Here is a 20,105-nt window from a genome sequence, read left to right as displayed (position 1 = left end):
TCATATATTGAGTTTGCGGGCTTAGTTGTGTTGCAGAGCACCTTCAGGGTGCAGGAGAGGCAGCAGCAGAGAAATATGTGTTAGTTGTCTTTGTTCGTTTTTATTTATTTTTATTGTATCGCCTGTTTGCGTTTCTAGTCAGTTGAGCCGTGAATCGGTGACACATGAGGAGCTAAGACCGAATGGAAGCGAATGTAAGTAAACACGCACTTTTCTTTTCGCTTCTTTTCTGTGTGTTTTGTTTGACTGCAATCTCTCTCCAGTCTCAGTCGCCTCTCTCTTCCCTCCCCTTTGCAAGGACGTCACTTTGTGTCGAAAAGTGGAGGGACTTCAGGGCTCAAATGAAAAACACTTTAATATGTAATGGGGGATGAGGTCAGAGTAGATAATTAATAGGCTACTTCAACAAAAAAAAAAAAGAAGCATAACGGGCCAACGACGCATCAAATGGCAATATAATAGAATACCAAAAAAAGGCCTGCTTAGCATAAAACGTTGACTGCGCAAGTCATATACAAAATTGCTGATTTCATTTCAGCATTGGGCGGACACATTATGTGCAGGCTCTCAGGCATTCTGTATTGCTTTCAAATATGTATTCTCCTGTGTAGGACGTCTTCATCCTCTGTGGTTTTTGTTTGTGGAATTAACCTCTTTAAATTTGCCTGTTCACATCAATGATAAATGAATACATTTTAATTCATTTATAACCCCCTGGACTCAGTGGCGGTTCTACATTGAATTACACCCAGGGCATACCCCCTTCGAGCGCCCCCCCAAAAAAAAAGCAACAACATTTTTGCAGAATTACTATATTATAGTGTATATTTATTTTAAGTTCTGATACTGTCATATTTGGTGCAGAATTGTGTTCATTGTCTTTTGAAAATGTTGGAGGTGGAGATTGTGCAACTTAAAAATTGTGTTCCCTGTTGTAATTGCAATAGTTAAATAACTAGATTCTCTTAAGTGTGTTTTTCAAATATTCTAATGAAGGATTTGTGCAATTGAGAAATATAATTTTCTCTTTCACTTATGTTGTTATAATGAAATATATATATAAATGTGCCAAATATATATAGGCCTACAATCAGATATATAAAAAATTTAACAAGAGCAGAGAGCAACAATAATATAAAATATTAAGAATAATGTGCAAATAAAATATAGAATATTCTAAATAGCACAAATCCATCATCACACAAATGTGAAAACACACTAAAGAGAATGTAATTATTACACTATTGCACCAAGAACAGAAAACACAATCTAAAACTAAAACCTGACCTTTCTGGCCTTCCTTGATGCAAAATCATCAATGATGTCATCGTATGAAATCTGCTCCCCTATTGAATGATTGATACTGACGGAAAGGCCAGTGAGCCGTTCCTGGGACATGGTTGACCTCAGGTATGACTTGATCAACTTTAGTTTTGAAAAGCTCCTCTCTGCTTGAGCCACAGTGACTGGCAGAGTAACTGCAATCCTGAGAGCAGTCCAAAAGTTGGGGTAGATCTCCCATTGATCCTTATCATGCATAAAAGTGATAAGCAAGGAAGCTCATGGTCCCCCGTTCCCCCCACTTGTCCGGACTGTTCCATTTGGGAGATCAAGCAACATAGTCGCAGATTTATGTTTTTGTCCATGGGTGCTCACGGGCGCAAGCCCTTTAAAAAAAAAAGTTGTCAAAAAATGTTTTCATTTCAGACGGCCGACACGAACACACACGCCTATCAACTCGATAGCAAAGCCGTAAAGTAGGCTATCTTTCAACTCAGGATAGGGTTGGAGATGAAAAGTTTAACTGACACATAAACGCGATCAGCTTCGTGGGTGCTCAGTAGCCTATTAGCGGAGCACCCACAGTATCGACGCCTATGCCCAGCAACCTGTTCGACCCAGAGGTGAACTGTCCCCCGCTCCCCCCCCCCTTTCCCCTTCTCACACAGCTTCTCTGTCCACGGTACCTTCTCAGCAAGCAGGGGCGCCAAATTCCCCACACGGTGAAATGATAGATAACACAGTAGAAAACCGTAGGATTAGGCATGGGATAAACACCGTTCATCAAAGGACCCTGTAGATTGGGAAACATATTATAAATACCTAAGAAACTTATGCACAACAAAAACACGGAATGCTAAATCCAATTACTTCAGAAGTTCCCTATGTAATGACTATAAAAATCCCAAGAAATTCTGGAAAAAACTTTACACTTTACTCAACAAATCTAATGCAAGTGCTCCAACCAAAATTAGACTTCAAAATGGTATTATGTCTGATCTTCCTGCAATAGCTAATGCTTTTAATCAGCATTTTTCTTTTATTGGTAAATCCCAGTCTCTTAACTCCCATAACACCACAAATATTGCTCAACACTTTTGTGCCTCTTCATTATTTTTTTAAACTATCCGTCCCATCGATGTTCAGAGAGTTATCTCAGAACTGAAGTCTGGAAGTGGTAGAGACCTAGATGGTCTGGAAACTGAGTTTATAAAGATCATCTCTGACATACTGGTATATAGAGTATCTGACTTATTTAACTTAACATTAACCTCTGGCGAGGTCCCACTAAGATGGAAATGTGCCAGAGTAACTCCAATTCATAAAGGTGGTAATCCATTTGTCCTTAACAATACAGACCCATTTCTATTATCAGCAATGTGGCAAAAATCTTTGAAAAGCTAATATTCAATCAATTATATAACTATATTAATCAGTCCTCTATCTTGTGTCAACATCAATCGGGTTTCAGGCCAAAATTTTCTACCACAACTGCCTTACTAAAGCTCACCAATGATGTGTCATCACCCTTGGATAACAACATGTCCACCGGAGCGATTTTTATAGATTTAACTAAAGCATTTGACCTTGTCAATCACTAAATTTTTTAGATAAACTTCATGTCATTGGTCTCTCTAAACAAGCTCTTCTCTGGTTCAACTCTTATCTACATTTTCGACATCCGTGTGTCCTTATCCAGGGTAGTCTAATCTCGCTTCTCTATTATGGAAAAAGGTGTCCCTCAAGGATCATCGCTGGAGCCAGTCTTCGTCAATGACCTCCCCCAAGTTTGCTTAGATTGTTATACATCTATACACTGATGGCACAGTGATGTATACTTCTGATACTATGATATCTAAGATACAGAGCAATCTTCAATCTGATTTTGATACCATTCAACAATGGTTCCAATGTAATGACCTTCTGTTGAATAAGAAAAAATCATACTGCATGCTTTTCCCAACAAGATCTGCTACCATGAAGACTAACCTGTTAATTAACTTCTTAGATGGCACCCCTCTTGGGAGAGTTGATAATAGAAATACTTGGGCCTCTGGCTTGACGCTCAACTCTCCTTTAAAGCACACATAAACTCTATTATAAGGAAGTTAAACTGCAATCTAAGGATGCTGTACCGTTCTAGCAATGGACCTTTTTCACAGCAGACATTTTGACTTGTCATAGCAGGAAAAACACAGCTGAAATTGATAACCTTAACGATGGCTCAATTCCATCAAGTGTCCCAGTAAGCTATTTCAGTGAGTCAGCATGAACAATACCAGGGCCTCTCCTAAGTGGAATGCAGCCATCATTAATGGTTTTGAATACACCTGTGCTTTTCCTACTAGGACATGTCAACATGTCTGCCGTGAAAAAGGTCTGTTGTTTTACACGGCAGATCAGGTTAAGAATTGTGAAGCAACTATTATTTCCAATTATAGACTACGCTGATGCAGTATATCAGAACACTACTGAGACCAACCTTAAGTTTTTGACTGTTGTCTTTAATAGTATTTGTAGATTTGTGTTGAGATGCCCCTACAGAACACATCATTGTGTCCTGTATGACTCATTGAATATTCTGTCACCTAACGCTAGGAGACAGTTTCACTGGTTCCAGATCATTTTCAAATGCATATATCTTAACTATCCACCCTACTTGAAACAATACTTAACACCTTACCAAACAAATTATAGCTTAAAACACACCGAATACCTATCCTTTAATGTGCCTCACATTTCCAAAGAAAGGGGCAGACATCTTTGTTCATTTACTTGCAAACAAGCAATTACGGGTTTGTGTGTGTGTGTGTGTGTGTGTGTTTCTCTGTTATCCCAAAAAACAACAAACACATGTATTGAATTACAAGAAATGGTCAAATTATGCAAACAAATATGTGAATGACATTCATTGTAAATGCTTTATTTTACAGACAAAACCATTGACCTAAATCTTTAGACTTCAAAGTCAGTGAATATGTACAGTACAAGATTTGTAATGTGCAAATTTGTTTTTTTTGTGACAAACTTCACATTTATTTAACCCATTCTGAAATAATGCAAACTGAAGAACTGGCGAGGAACTGTGTGAACTCTGCTGTTTTCAAGGCCTAGTGCCAGTTTACTGCAGCAGGAGGGAAATTCTCTGTTGGTGACGTAAACATGCTGTCAATCAGCACACACATGTACATGTGCAAACTTTACAGCATGTTTGTCGAGATGACAAGGCAAAAGAAGTGGCACATAAACCTTTGGACGGGTGCATGAGAGCAGTTTCAACTTCAGCAGATCTGATTGTTCTTCAGATACTCATTTTATGTTTTAATTACATTCTCCAGTGTTTCTTTTATTGTTTTATTTTCTAATTGAAAGTTTGCTGACCTGTAACTCAGCTCTCTGCCCTTTCCAACCTTCTTATAAAAACACACACACACACACACACACACACACACACACACACACACACACACACACACACACACACACATAGTGCGTGGCACTATCTTTGTGGGGACCCGTCATTGACATAATGCATTTCCTAGCCCCTTACCCTAACCTTAACCATCACAACTAAATGCCTAACCTTAACCCTTACCCTAACCCTAACCTAATTCTAACCCTAATCCTAAAACCAAGTCTTAACCCACAAACAGCCCTTAAAGTTGTGGGGTCCAGCATTTTGGCCCCACAAAGCTGTCCAGACCGCACAAGTATACTGTATTCCCGGTTTTTGGACCCCACGAATATAGTTAAACAAGAAAGCACACACACACACACACACACACACACACACACACACACACACACACACACACATAGCTTGTTTGTCCAGATTCTTCAAGCCTGATTGTGTTTCTGTAACAGCCCAGGTCAAACCAAGCTGAAATGCAAAACTGGCACAGCTGGTGTGAAGGCCTGAGCTTTTCAAATGGAAACACATACTGCATCACTGCTACATACTGCATCACTGCTACTGATGCACTAAGAGTGTGGAGCTTATACTATACCTGTTTCACAATGAGAACAGTTTAAAAAAGCAACAAAAAACATTTATTTCCCCTGTTTAGCAAGAAGTGGGAGCGTTCTCTTTTTGAGATGGAAATTAGTGGGTGGAGTCAAAGGGTGTACGCCTAAACAATAGTCTGCGCAGTACAAACATTTTAAACACACCGACAACATAAAATAAATCTTTTCTTGTGTTGTGACAGTAGATGGGCCAGGGTTTCTTGCCAGATGTTATCTCATGTCTAACCAGTGCTGCTTTTCACAGTTACAGCCACAGACATGAATGAGGAAAAACAGAAGCAGAGACATGAGTGCTCACATCCTCCAAGTTTAATCTTGAAGTAAGAAGTATGCAAAATGTGTCCATGCTAAGCAGGATGAATCTGAAAATGCATCTAAAAATGAAGATGTGTCTACATTAGTGTTTCCAAGTCATTTCTGAAAAGTTCTTTGTTCACGCTGAACAGAAACACAGCTAAATTCTTCTTCTTCCTCCTCAATTGTGTGAATAAACACAAGTTGTTGAAGTTTCAATTTAATGTGGTTAATTTAACTACAATAATCCAGTTGAATATTTGTGGGTGGTGCTTTTACCCCATACTTAGCTATCTTACTATATTATTATAATTCTGGCTCATACTAACCACCCACTTCTTCTTCTTCTTCTTCTAATCCAAGCAAATGTATTCTTGTGTTTGAATAGTAGATACCATATTTTTTTAAAGAAACTGTTCTTATATTCCTCCTTCATCAGCAAACTGAAAATTGTTGTATTCATGTATTGCTCTTATTTATCATGACACACACAAACATATCATTTAAAAGATCACTCTGCCTCCTCTGTATGTTTGACTTTTACATTACCTTACTCCAAATGATAAACATTGCAGTCAGTAGGCTATGTGTACCCCCTGTACAGGACTGTTTAAAGAGCAGACATGTTCTAGTATTTTGTTCCTTTTTGGTGAGCTTGAAACCAGATGTCTTCTGCGTCTGCTCACAGAAACATTGAGTGCTTCATGCAGAAATTGTTTGGAAAAAATGCCATGTGTAAAATGCAATTTGATTAAGTACTTTACAATTACAATGTCTTCCATGAATTATGTTCACATCCATGACCAATTTGCAAGTTTACATTCACTGGTAGTTGAGGCGGTGCGACTAGGCTATTTACTAGGCCTACTCCTAAACACTACACTTAGACTTAAGACTTAGTTAGTATTGATATTTTAGCCATGCTAGCGGTGTGGCCCTGAAGACGACAATGTCTGTCTGTCAGTTGGTCAGACTGAAATATCTCAACAACCAGGGCTTAATTTGAGCCGGAACACGCCGGAACATGTTCCGGCACCTCCAACGTTGGATCCGGAAACTTTTTTATTGGATCCGGCACCTCCTGTGTCACTATGAAAAATTAATCGCCTAAATAAAAAAAAATAAACTACTGTTTGTGTAGTGTTCAATGTTGTTATCTGTCTTGTTAGTCTTTATTCCCCATTGGAGTTCCACAAAAGTCTTGTGTTTGCATTTTCAATGCGTTTTGAGGTGAATTTTCAGGCTAGGCTAAGACAGAGGGGGGAGGGGGAGGGAGGGGATCGGCACTTCAAGTGACACAAGCGCTTGTGCTGGTTGAGATTGCTGTTACAGCCTCATTTCACGCAGAGGAAAAATGTCAAAAAGACAACAAAGTTTGTTTAACTTTTTCAAATACGCTGGCCAGTCGGATCCCAAACAAGTTTCTGGCGATCAAGAATGTGGAGACCACGGTGGGTTTTTTGTTTGAATTGTGCGATGGATAATTGCGGCTTGTGAAAACGATCGTTGCAGTGTATTTTTTTATTATTTTTTTTTACATTTCGCACTGATGCAGTGCACATTCTGAAATAAAAATAAACATTGCCCTGATGTACACACAGCGTTGTTTAGGCTTTTTTAGGCCGAGTCAGAGAAGCTACGTAGGCCGGTGTAATTTTTTCTTTGGTTCCGTTACCTCCAACCCCCGTTTTGAGTCGCCGGATCCCCCCCCCTCTGCGCTCCGGGACCTCCCACTTTACAAATTAAGCACTGTCAACAACTATTCAATAGACTGCCAGTGCCATGACAATCATAGCTCCAAAGAAGATAAATCCTACTGACTTTGATGATTCTAACACTTTTCCTCTAGTGCCACAGTATAGTGGTTCATGGTTTGATTTCTGCTTGTTGTGGTTTCTGTGTTTTCTTAGTGATCGAGAAAGAGGAAGAAGGATCAAACAGAAAGGAAAGAAGGTCCTTTAAATTTTCTGAAGATCTTTAAGCAAGTGACTGCGGTTTTGATAGAACAAACCCTGCCAATGAAAACGTGCTGTGCATTTAGTGACAAAAGAGAAACATTGAGGAGTGGAGTTGCGACCGCCAGCATTCCTTGTAACAGAGGGCGAGGACACTGATGTCAGTCTGCCTTGTGATTGGCTGGAGCAATGGCAGGTACCAAGGTGGAGAAGCTCGAGGGAGGCAGAAGGCTACCGGGAGTCACGGCCCCACCGGAAGGTGGCTGGGGCTGGATGATCGTCGCTAGCTGTTTCCTTGCCACCATCTGCATCCGGGCAGTGACCAGGTGACTGTGTGTGTGTGTGTGTGTGTGTGTGTGTGTGTGTGTGTGTGTGTGTGTGTAGTAGCTTATTAATATATAATTGATGCAGCATCAAATTATAGATCTGATGAGCAATTGGGACAATTCAAAAAGAACCCCCCCTGAAGGTGTAAGCTCATTTCCTGAGGAATGCTTGTTTTGTGGACCTAGAAGATTTGTGATTGTGACCTACCACTTTTCCCTGTCAGAGGATTTTATTTTTTATTAAATGTAAGAACATTGAAAACATTGTACTTTAACCTGGAACAACAGGTGAGATTGCATTGAAACATTACCTGTGAACACAGAGATTTGTAGCTTCTGGATGTTCAGTGTTGTGTGGCATACAGTTCTGCCATGTAGCTGTTCTTAGCTTTGGTCATTAACACCACTATGTTATTACTTGGCAACACTGCATTCCCAGTCAGCTCACGTTGTTTAAGCCACTAACCTGTTTCAGCAGCAATATTTTCTTTTTTTCCACGAAAACTTTGGAACCCTGCAGAGAAGTTTCCATCTCATAAGTTTGCGTAGCCTGCACATTTCCTCCACAAATCAGCTGTTAGCTGACATTTGATTTTGACTGCCATTGCCATTTTAATATTTGCACATTGAAAATAACAAGTAGTACAGTAGGACTATTTACATTTTATTTATTAAATTTTTTCATGATGGTGAAATGTTAATAAGGGAAAAGATGTCTGTAGTCATTTTGCTTTTTACAAATTAATTTTTGTGGGAAGTGATCAGTGACTGGCTTTATTTTCCTCTCAGTTCAACTTTCACAAAAGTCTGATCTGATCTGGTCAGATGCCATGAGACCGGTGAGTTCCCTCTGAGGTTATATAATAGACAATGAGAGTCATAAATATTGGGTTCGGTAGGACAGATTCTTAAGATTGGTGGACATGAATGACAGCCATAAACTGACTAAGACCTCACTAAACTCTAGTTTATCAGCTTTAACATGAGATGCTGACACCTAATAAGACATTGCCAGACCTATCTCCACAGCGCTGTGTCTGCGCTGAAAGTATGGTCTGGCTATACCACTTATTTTTTCAGGGATAGGGGTGAAACACATATTTCTTTAAACCAATCACAACCATCTTGGGCCCCCAGATGCAGCTTTATCCCAGCAACATTCAGCCAGAGTGAAAATGACCTAAATGAAATGACTTCCTGAATATAGTCTTGCCTTGCCAGACCATCCTCCACTGCGCTGCGTAGGAATGTCTGGCTAGTCCACACAGCATTCCGGGATGGGAGAAAAACGTGCTCTGGTTTATTGGCATTTCAGGACGGAACTTGTTTGGAAGGAAGTTGTTTTAGTCGTGCGAGAGAAAACTCAGATTGGACAGATAGTCTAGCTAGCTGTCTCGATTTAAGCTGCAGAGATCTGAGGAGCAGTTAACCATAGTCCTCATAAATCCACCGGAGTTTAACATTCCAACACAAAGAAAGCGGAAGGTAACGGACATCGGCGAAAAGACATGCATCCGGCGTAATTTCCTGCAGCACCAGAGCAATCCCGGAAGTGGAACATCGAGGATATAGACTATCCTAAATATAATAATAAATTATTTAAAGTTGTTATAAAGGAAACCATTCCATACTCCTGCTAAACCTTGTGTCCCCAGTTTATTGCCTAATCTAAAGCGGTATTGTCTATTTTCTCTTAATGAAGTTTTCTTTCAGCTGCCCATACTAACTACTCTACCTCTTCCACTGTTTGTTCTAAACAAACTGGCAGTCATAGACAAAAGTAAAATTCACATTTATCAATATGCCATTTTTGCAGACTATTATGTGCAAATGCATTAAATCCAGCCTCCCTCTGTCTCTGTACCCAGATGTGTTTCCATGTTCTTTGTGGAGTTCCAGCTGCACTTTGAGAAGGATTATTCGACCACCTCCTGGATCAATAGTCTGATCGACGCCACCACCATGCTCTGTGGTAAGCCCATCAGTACCAGTATCTGAAGGCAGATCAATGCAGCAGTTAAAACCCAATTTGGCAAGGCAAGATTTACTTGTTTTTGTCTGTTTGGTGCAGGTTCAGGAATAGTTTTTTTGTTTTGTAGATAGTAAATATGTAAAAAAAAAAATTATGAATTAAAGTTCTAATGTATTTTCTATTCCAACTATTAAAACATACAGTTAAAATAGAAATACACTTTTTTTTGCCAGGACCAGGGTACAAAAACTGACAAAACATCAGACGACACTAAGACAAAAAATAAAGTGTATGGGTACATCAAAACTGGAGTGCAATAAAAGACCTGGTCAGATTAAATGTAAAATGATGCATTTATAAAAACAACTCGCCCTGTAAAGTTTACATGTTTTATACCATGCATATATATGAATGGACGTGGGTAAATATATGGGCAACTGCTCAATAAATCAGTGAAATAATAATCCACAAAAAACTGTTTCCAGCTCCTCTGGGTGGTTTCCTTGGGGACCGACTCTCCTGCAGAGCTACAGTGATCCTGGGAGGTCTGCTGTCTTCTTCTGGTCTGGTCCTCAGCTCCTTCGCTTCCAGTCTGGAATATCTATACATCTCCCTGGGCATCCTCCCAGGTACACAAGCACCTCACATCCCATTATAATTGCGTACCAACCAATACCAACATATGTAACAATAATTAATAACTCAAAAAGATGCATTGTAAACACATGAAAAAAAAGGAGAGTGATCCCACTCAAATGTTCAGAAACAATTAGTTTTATATTAAATATAAAAGAGGGAAAATTGAAAGCCAATTAATTAATGTAGTTTTATAATTAGAAGGCTGCTACGGTATTCTTGACCCAGTGTACAATGACCTAATATTTCATGCATACACAAATCACAGGATCAAGTTCCGTATAAGTGAAGTGTTTATTGTACTCCTAACTGCACAACTAAACTACTAAAGTTGTTATCTTCTGTGCACAAGATACGAAATATCACCTTACGGGTCTTTAGGGCCTCCATACAATTCCTAAACAAAAAAAGACAAAAATGAAGGACAGAGAAACCAAGGGTGACTTGACCAATGAGAAAAAAGCAACACATCTGACTAGTGTAGTCTAAAAAATTAACAGTTGTTTTTTGACCCTTTGAGAATATTTGTGTTTTCAGTCTACACCCCAACAGCTCATGCAAGCACTTACTGATCTGTCTCTGTGCTGCCCTCTTCTGGCACTGTTTTACAGTACCTTTGGGAAACACAATTTTGTTCCTCTATGCACTGTGTATTATGGAAAGCCTAGAATAGTCTAATTTCTTTTAAATAAATAAAAAAAAAAAAAAATAGTTCTACTGTGGCACTGAATAAGCCTTAGTTGTTAAACTTTGATGACATCTCATGTTCCTGTGGAGGTTGGAGGTTGAATGCACTTTAATCGCTTTGTCTGCCAAGGGAATATAATGTAATGGTTTGCATGTATTGCAGTATAGATCGTGTTATATCCTTTGACATCCAAGCAACCTCTGTTCAACATATCCATCTTCTACAGGTCTTGGCTTTGCTCTTAGCTACACACCAGCTATAGCAATGGTTGGGAGGTACTTCAGTGAGAGGAAAGCTCTGGCCTATGGCATCGCCATGTCTGGTATTGACATCTTTACCTACCTATTGCTTTGTTTTCTCGTAATTTATACATAACTTTCCCATCTCCTATTCTTCATTATTATTATTTTTTTATTACTTTTCTTCTTACCAGACTTCTTTGATTTCCTCTGTGCTTTTCTCTAGTCTGTTTTTTTAAGTTCCTCTACCAGTGTTTCTCCTCTACTTTCCTTGCCTTATTTCATCCCAACAATTCCAATTTCACCTCATCTTCAGGGAGTGGCATTGGGACCTTAATCCTGGCTCCTGCAGTCCAACTGCTTATAGAGTATTACTCCTGGAGAGGAGCTCTGCTCATCCTGGGAGGATTTGTTTCCAACCTGTGTGTCTGTGGTGCTCTGATGAGGCCGCTGGAACCAAGAAGAAGTGAAGGGTAAGTCCTCAGCTCTGTTGCTGCTGCAATAGGGTTCAACTTATTATTCATAGGAATTGTTCAAGATTTGCGAAAATCCACTTATTTACTTTCTTGATGAGAGTTAGATGACACCGTCTGTGTCAAGAGTGGTATTGATCTTTTCATGTAACTCTCCCCAGAAGCAAATAAGCATATTTCCCCAAATCTGAAAATCCTTTTAAAACATAACCAATTCCATTTATTGATCCATGTCCATATATTTTCTTCTATTCTGTTCTAAAGGATATGGGAGAACAATATGGCAAACCTGGAGAAATATTGTATGACAACAGCAGTGGATTCCAAAGACACTGAACAAGTACCTGCTGACTGCAGCCAAGTGGAGGCAAAGCAGCTGGAAATAAACAACTTAATGGATACTCAAAGGCTACTTATAGCCAGTGGAGCACTCAAAAACATCAAACTAGTTCAGGGGAACATAGCGCTGCTATCAAGTTCAAGCCTGTCTGATCGGAAGATAGCTGATTGCATTTTATTTAGCAACAAGCTAACAGAGACAATGCCAGGGGTGCTCAAACGCTCAGATCCTAAACTAGCAAATGCTAGCACAATTGAAGACTCAAAATTGGTGGAAAGCAAGAAATTGAACAAGGCAGCAGCTGACATGGATGCTAAGATAGCAGAGCCTTTAGTGAGCACAAACACTTCATCCAGAGGTTTTTGTCTCGAGTCCAGGGAAGAGTTTGGATTTCTTGTGATACCCGACTTCCTGATTCTGTCTGTGTCCTTACTGTTTCTGGCTTATGGCTGCAGCGCTCCAGTAGTTTACCTGGTTCCTTATGCCCTCAGCATGGGGGTGGAGCCCCAGCAGGCTGCCTTCCTCATGTCCATATTCGGAGTCAGCGGCATTGTGGGTAACATCACCTTTGGATGGATCACAGACAGGCAGTAAGTAAGGGCTGGAGATAAGTTTTTGTGTGAAATAAATGCCTGGTGTTTAATCAAAGCCCAATACTGATAGATTTCCTTCCCTCTAGGTGTCTGAAGAAGTATCGCATGCTGAGCTACATGATGGCGATAGGCATGGATGGCCTTTGCTGCATGTTCATCCACCTCCTTCACTCCTTCCCCCTCCTGGTCCCATTTTCTGTACTCTATGGGTACTTTGACGGGGCGTATGTGGCGCTTATTCCAGTGGTGACCTCTGATGTTGCGGGCTCCACCTACCTGACCTCCGCTCTGGGTGTTGTCTTCTTCCTGCATGGCATCCCCTACCTGATTAGCCCACCAATAGGAGGTAAGTGTTCATTAATTCATTACAACTGATGCAGTGTTTGAAGGTATCCTGTAAAGCTCTTGTGGGTACCACTGTCACATCAGTCTTGATCAAAATAAGTGCATTGCTAGGATAAGCCTGAGGAGGAACGAGCCACTTCATAACACTGAAAAGGGCAAGTTTGGACAAAACCACCTAAATAACTTTATTTTCCGAGACTATTTTGCAGAGGCACCGTCGCTGCATCCAGAACTTAGCGCCTTCCAATACGATTATGATTGGTTTAAAGAAATTCAAACAACCCACAGCGTTTTTTCTCCTATCCCAGAATGTATCTGTGGTGCAGCCAGACCGTACTCCACAGCACTGTGGAGATGGGTCTGACATTGTGAGACTACTGTCATATTATTTTTGAGATCTTAACATATAAACCATAAACAAGTGAGACTAGTGTTGAGATGATTTGCTGGCTTCATGTTAGCTCTAGCTCTAATCTTGACCCAATCTTTCTTTTTACTTTAAAAGGATAAAAATGTTGCCAGTGATTATTACATTGGCCTTTTACTCTTTGTACCATCTGCTGGTTCCAGAGAGAGAATAGCACCGCTTATTTCCTGTCCATTTCACTAGTCATAACATCCATCATTACAAAATATTTGCTCATAGTTTTGTGCCTAAACTGAGGAGAACAAAAAAGGGAGATCTTGAGTCCTGATATCACAGCTAGCTGCCGTCTTGGAGCCACACAACCCATTTGATCTTGTGTAGGGCTGCAACTAACAATTATTTTCATTATCAATTCATCTGCCAATTATTTTCTTGATTAATCGTTTGATCTATAAAATGTCAGAAAATAGTCAAATATGTCATTGCAGTTTGTTAAAGTCCAAAGTGATGCCTTTAAATGTCTTACTTTGTCAGTCCAAAACCCAAATATATTCAGTTTAATATGAAAGGAAACAGAAAAGAGCATGAAACCTCCATATTTGAGAGGCTGAAACAGCATTTTTTTAATGACTATACTACTATATAACGATTAATCGTTTATCCAAAAAAGTTGGCGATTTTATTTCTATCAATCGACTAATCGATTAGTCGACCAATCGTTGCAGCTCTAATCTTGTGGATTGTTGTCTGCTGAGGTATAACACATATTTCCTGTTTCTGTGTCTCCAGGTTGGTTAGTAGACAGGACGGGAAATTACAAGGCAACCTTCTTTCTCAGCGGGGCTTGCTTCATGTTCAGCTCTGTGGTTCTAGGAGCTGCCATGCTCGTCAGACGCTGCCGGACGTCCAAGTCTAACTCAGCTGCACAATTAAATCCCAATCACACTGCTGCTGCAGCTCAGCAGAGCATCATATAACAATGCAATCAAGATGCTGCTCCTCCAACTGCACGGATGTGCACCTTACCACTGCTGGTATGTTCAGGTGCTATTTTGATATGCATTATACGCCATTGATGTGTTTCGGACATGAGACCTCAAGCTCAGACTCAACAAGAGCAATGCTGTCAGAACCTGTGCCTTTAAATGTCCCATGGCATGAAAATTTCATTCAATTAAAATTTAACATTAATATGAGTTCCCCCAGCCTGCCTATGGTCCCCCAGTGGCTAGAAATGGCAATAGATGTAAACCAAGCTCTGGGTATCCTGCTCTGCCTTTGAGAAAATGAAAGCTCAGATGGGCCGATCTGGAATCTCCTCCTTATGAGGTCATAAGGAGGAAGGTTACCTCCCCTTTCTCTGCTTTGCCCGCCCAGAGCATTTGGCCCGCTCATAAGAAAGAGAGCGACATCATGGCTTAAAAAACAAGCGAAGCATGGCAGTTGGTCAAGGTCACGCCCCCCCCCTCCTCCTCAATAGCATTTAAAGCTACAGACACAGAAATGGCAGATCCTAAGTAAAGCTCATTGTGGGACTGGCTCTAGTGGCTGTAATTCTGCACCAAGGCTGAATTTCGGGAAAGAGACTTCAGATACAGTATTAGGGGACCACTAAGGTCTATATAAAAGAGACCTCAGATACAGTATTAGGGGACCACTGAGGTCTATATAAAAGCATCTAAAAAGCAGCATATCATAGGACCCTTAAAGAAATTTTATTACTACACTTGCAGGTAACACTGCAGTGTAAGCAGTTGAAACAATGATACTCATACCAGTATTTACCTTTTGAAATATATTTGAACAATTATGATACTTCTGGTCTGGTAGCCCTAGTAAAAAATTGCTCAAATTGCTGTGATTTTGCATTGCTGTCAGTTTCCCGCTGTGTTTGTACCATATCAGAAGAAAAGTGTGATTCATTTGCATGTATCATGAACATGAAAAAATGTTAATGTTCTTGCACACCATCACATCTTAGTAGGAAGTGCAAGGGACCAAAACACTGCAGACTGAGTCTGTGTAAAGCAAAAATAAATGTGTTCTGAGTCTGTCACACCACAGTAAAATGTATTAACCACCCAGACAAAAGTGTGACTAAATAAGCAGTATTTTCTCCTCTGAGACCCTGGGGGCAAGTCCGCTGAAGGCACTGATGCTCCGTGCTCTGGCCCTAACATCAGTAGTAACCATAGACTGATAGCAACATCGTTTTTATACAGTAGGGGACGGGTTATGTCAGCGATGACCCCAGTGTGTCATCGAACCATTATTTCAGACTGCCCAAAAAAATCCTGGACACAGAAATGGTAAAAAATAAAAAATACTGTTTAATGGTTTTACTCCACAATTCAGTACGACACAGTTTCCAGTCTTCACATGTTTTCAACAAGTATTTTTTAACATGTCATAGGAACAAAAATCACTGATTTTGCTTTACCTGAAATGTAATGATGCTAGATATGCTCAGTTCACCATAAACATAAAGAATCATGAACAACCTGTAGTGGATATTTCTTATCAAGTATGCTTGATTGTATTAATGTGAAAACAAATAATTTCAATACCTCAGATTACACAACCTTTATTTCTAAGAATATGAAACTTATTCATTTAGTCTTTTAGCCTGCATTAGAGCTGGTCTCTAAAGGAATCAATATTTGGGAAAAGTCATATTGATACTGTGATTAGTGGTGTATTTGTTGAAGGACAATAGAAGAAATCTTGTTTGAAAAAAAAGTCATACAGTCTTTAGAATTCAATTTTGTGATTTAATTGTGTGATGTTTTATGTCATTCACCCTGCCTTTTAATATGCGGTGTATCCCTATACATTAGTGTTATTTGCAGCAACAAATATCAAAACATGTGAAACATTGAAGCTAAGACAACGTGCTGAGTTTTGGGGCTGAGACCGCACAAGAAATGTTGAATGAAACAGTATTATGTACCATCTATTTTGCGCAATATCCAAACTGTTAGGTTTTGGTCAGGAAAATAGTGAGGCTACAGAGTTCCACATTTATTCACAAAATCTACAACCAAAAGTGTCCAGAGGTTGGCAGAACTTACAACAAAAGTATTCCAACAGTAAAACAGGCAGAAAACAAGACCACAAGGAACCCGAGATGAATGAATCCACAGACAAAAGAAGGCAGCACAGAACACGACTGAACCTGATAACGCAGAACAGTACCTGACAAAACAGCACAATGATCCAACAACAGACAAAGACAGCACAGAGACTAAATACACAGGGTAACGAGGTAACAAGGGACAGGTGACACTAGGGCTGGGGAACAGGTGAAACAAATCAGGGTGAGGCAGACAATCACACAAGGCGGGAAAACACAAGACAGGAAGTAAATCGAGACATAACTAGGGAGAAAAACAGAGACTTCAAAATAAAACAGGAAACAGAACGTACACAACCTACCAACCCTTACTCCACAAATGGTAACAGGGTGTTAGGGTAAGCTTAATCCATTTGTAATAAAATGAAAAAATGAAGCCCTTAACCGAGTTTGATATGTGAAAATAATATTTTAGAAAATACCACAAAAAAAAAAAAAAGGGTAGGAAGAAGTGACAGTTCTCTTATACCTGGAAAGCTGGAAAGATTAAAATGTCTGAACTGGTGCTCATATTTAGCCATTTGTGCTTAACTTGTAAGACGTGTGTGTGGTTTACAGTGACCAATAACCTCTTTGACTATGAAAACCATATTAAAAATATCACTCAAGACCATGAAAGCCTATAATAGTTGTGTTTAGTGTGTGCTGATCTAATCATGTCACTTGACAAGAACCTAAATGTGACAGTTTTGTTAAATAAAGAGAAATTATATTAATTCAATCATTTTTGTGTGTGTTTTTTCATGTGGAAGTAGAATGTATGTTTAGTGTGTGCCTTTACTTTGAATTATCTGTGTACAATTTAAATTTTACTCCGAAGTACAGTAGATTTAGCCATTTCGCCAGTAAAAAGACAGCGTTTCGATGGGGTTGACATGGAGAAGTAGCAGTTGGAAACAATAGCCGAACAGGTGGCTTCATCAACTTTGTTGTTTGTTTAACGTGTATGTTCAAAAGTTGTTTTAGGCGTGTGAGAGAAAACTCAGATTGGACAGATAGTCTAGCTACCTGTCTCAATCTACCCTGCAGAGATCTGAGGAGCAGTTAACCATAGTCCTCATAAATCCACCGGAGTTTAACATTCCAACACAAAGAAAGAGGAAGGACTTCGGCCGAAAAGACATGCATCCAGCTTAATTTCCTGCGGCACCGGAAGTGGAACATCGTGGATATAGACTAGCTTTCATGCCATACATTCAGAACAATGCTAGCTTGAAGTGATGCAAAGTTAGCAAACATTATGTAACTTGATTTATGGATTCATCATTATGGATTTATTGTACAAAGACACTGTAGTTCCAGGCTGGATCACGTTTTTGGAAGACCTACGATTGTACATATTATGACCTTGTTGCCTTCTGTTGAATACAATGGTACCAAGTCATAGTCTGTGATGATGGAAGAAGAAAACAAAACCCTGTTTTTTTCCAAAATTGATTCTTAAATGCTATGTCACATTGGAGCAGCCACTGAGTGTGAAAAAGTACATTTCCCTTCTGACTTACAGCTACAGGTATCCACACAAACACACACACACTGCTATGCTTTGTGTATGTGTCCACGCACGCATGCACACAGGCACCCACACAGGCACGCACACACACACACACACACACACACACACACACACACACACACACACACCGCTATGCTTTGCTTTGTGTAGGGAGTGTGTCCATTCATCTTGCGTATGCATGTAGTACTGTGAACTGTGTGTATGTGTTGTATGCAGTGTTCTAATCAGATTACATTTGTCTTTAACGCAGTAATGTAACGCATTACTGTTGATAACTTCAGTAATCACATTACAGTTACTATGGTGTTACTCACATTACTGGTTCTTCAACTATCTGCATAACGGGAGGAGAGAAGAACAAATCAATTAGTTGCCTGTTTCGACAGTGGAATCGCCCTCTTTCCGAAACATACTGGGCAAGATACAGGTAACGAAGAGTGGCCGCCATCAGACAGGAAACATTTTGCAAGCTACCTGGGATATTTCTTGTGTATATTATCATTGTAATGAGGGTTTTTGTTGATCTGGGCATATATGAGGTTTAACTTCATATTGTTATTTGGCAAGTAAGTTGTGATGCATCTCAGGTTATGTTGGAGTAATCCAAAAGTAATGTAACCAGTAGTGTAACTAATTTGCATTCAGCAGTGAGTAATTTAGTAAAGGCATTACTTTACTAAACTAGTAATGTGTTATCCATTCCTTTTTTGAGTAACTAGTAATGTGTTATACATTTTTTTTTTTGAGTAACACTTAATGCCTGTTGACTTTTATGCATCTGTGGGCATGTGTATTCAGAGAAGTGTGTGTACAAGTGTGTGTGTGTGTGTGTGTGTGTGTGTGTGTGTGTGTGTGTGTGTGTGTGTGTGTCCGTGTGTGTGTGTGTGTGTGTGTGTTCACCAAAGAGAACATCCCGTTCTGAGTGTATCTGCCCCCACACAGGGAGCCCTGCATTGTTCTGCTGCTGCAACCGCTGTTGCATGTTTTCTCCATATCCTCAAATGTGACACGTATATGTCTTTACCCATAACACAGTGTAAGCTTGCTCTGGGTTTGGATTTATTTGATCAGTGTCCGAATACCTACATACGGCCTATAGTCTCATATTTTGTGAGTCTGCAGTTTTGTATTGATCGAAATGAGTCATTACACCACACCAGTGTGCATGTCAAGCAGAAATTAAATCACTTTCAGTTCTTCAAAACAATTTTGTCAAAAAGGGCCTTCTGCAAGTCAATAACAATTTATGTATATAGTTCATATTATGTAGGCATTTCTATAGTTTTAGATCAAAATGAAACCAGAAGTCAATATCTTAATATCAGTTGATAAATTGGAGGGTGCAAAAGTATTGTAACAACATTTTTATCTTTAACCCTAGTCTGTAATCCAAAATTAATAGAGCAGCTGTTTAATGCCACCTTTTTCTCAAAGCACATGACTTCCAATATGGTTTACTAGCAGGTGCTTTACATCACCTAAAAGCCTCCAAAGAGTTTCCGTGATCAAACAGTGTGTGTGTGTGTGTGTCTGTGTGTGTGTGTGTGTGTGTGTGTGTGTGTGTGTTTTTCAGAGAGAAGTTTCCACTGTGTAGGTGGATGCGTGGGAGGCAGGCGGAGGAGGGGTTTCCTCTGAGGTTGGCATCCCCGAACAAAGAAAAGGACTTCCCTCTGCTTCTGTAATGACACATTACAACAACAACAAAAAACCTCAATTTTTCCGTCTCTCTGATGTTCAGGTTTGAATTCAATTAATTGATGTTAAACACCAAAGCACACAAAAATGTGTCATCGCTTGTCTGTAGTCTTTTATAGTAGAAGTGGGGCTGGGCGATTTGGCAAAAAATGTGATCACGATATATTTTCCCATTTTGATCGATATCGATATTTGTCATGATATAATTGCTTGGCTAATACCACCC

At 39.7% G+C, this 20,105-nt stretch overlaps 1 protein-coding gene across 1 annotated transcript; it reads left to right on the top strand.

Annotated features, from left to right (window-relative positions):
• The first annotated feature begins 7,739 nt into the window (after positions 1–7,739).
• Positions 7,740–17,377, top strand: LOC144532862 (monocarboxylate transporter 12-B-like). The gene is made up of 8 exons (XM_078273800.1): positions 7,740–7,882; positions 9,751–9,854; positions 10,340–10,483; positions 11,405–11,500; positions 11,734–11,890; positions 12,155–12,820; positions 12,910–13,169; positions 14,325–17,377. Exons 1-8 carry the CDS (start codon positions 7,746–7,748, stop codon positions 14,510–14,512), a joined length of 1,752 nt encoding a protein of 583 aa, XP_078129926.1. The 5' UTR covers positions 7,740–7,745; the 3' UTR covers positions 14,513–17,377.
• Positions 17,378–20,105: the final 2,728 nt, after the last annotated feature.

This window comes from Sander vitreus, chromosome 17 (assembly GCF_031162955.1).
Source record: "Sander vitreus isolate 19-12246 chromosome 17, sanVit1, whole genome shotgun sequence".
Taxonomy (NCBI): domain Eukaryota; kingdom Metazoa; phylum Chordata; class Actinopteri; order Perciformes; family Percidae; genus Sander; species Sander vitreus.
Note: the sequence above shows the minus strand (reverse complement) of the source record. Positions and strands in the feature narration are given on the sequence as shown.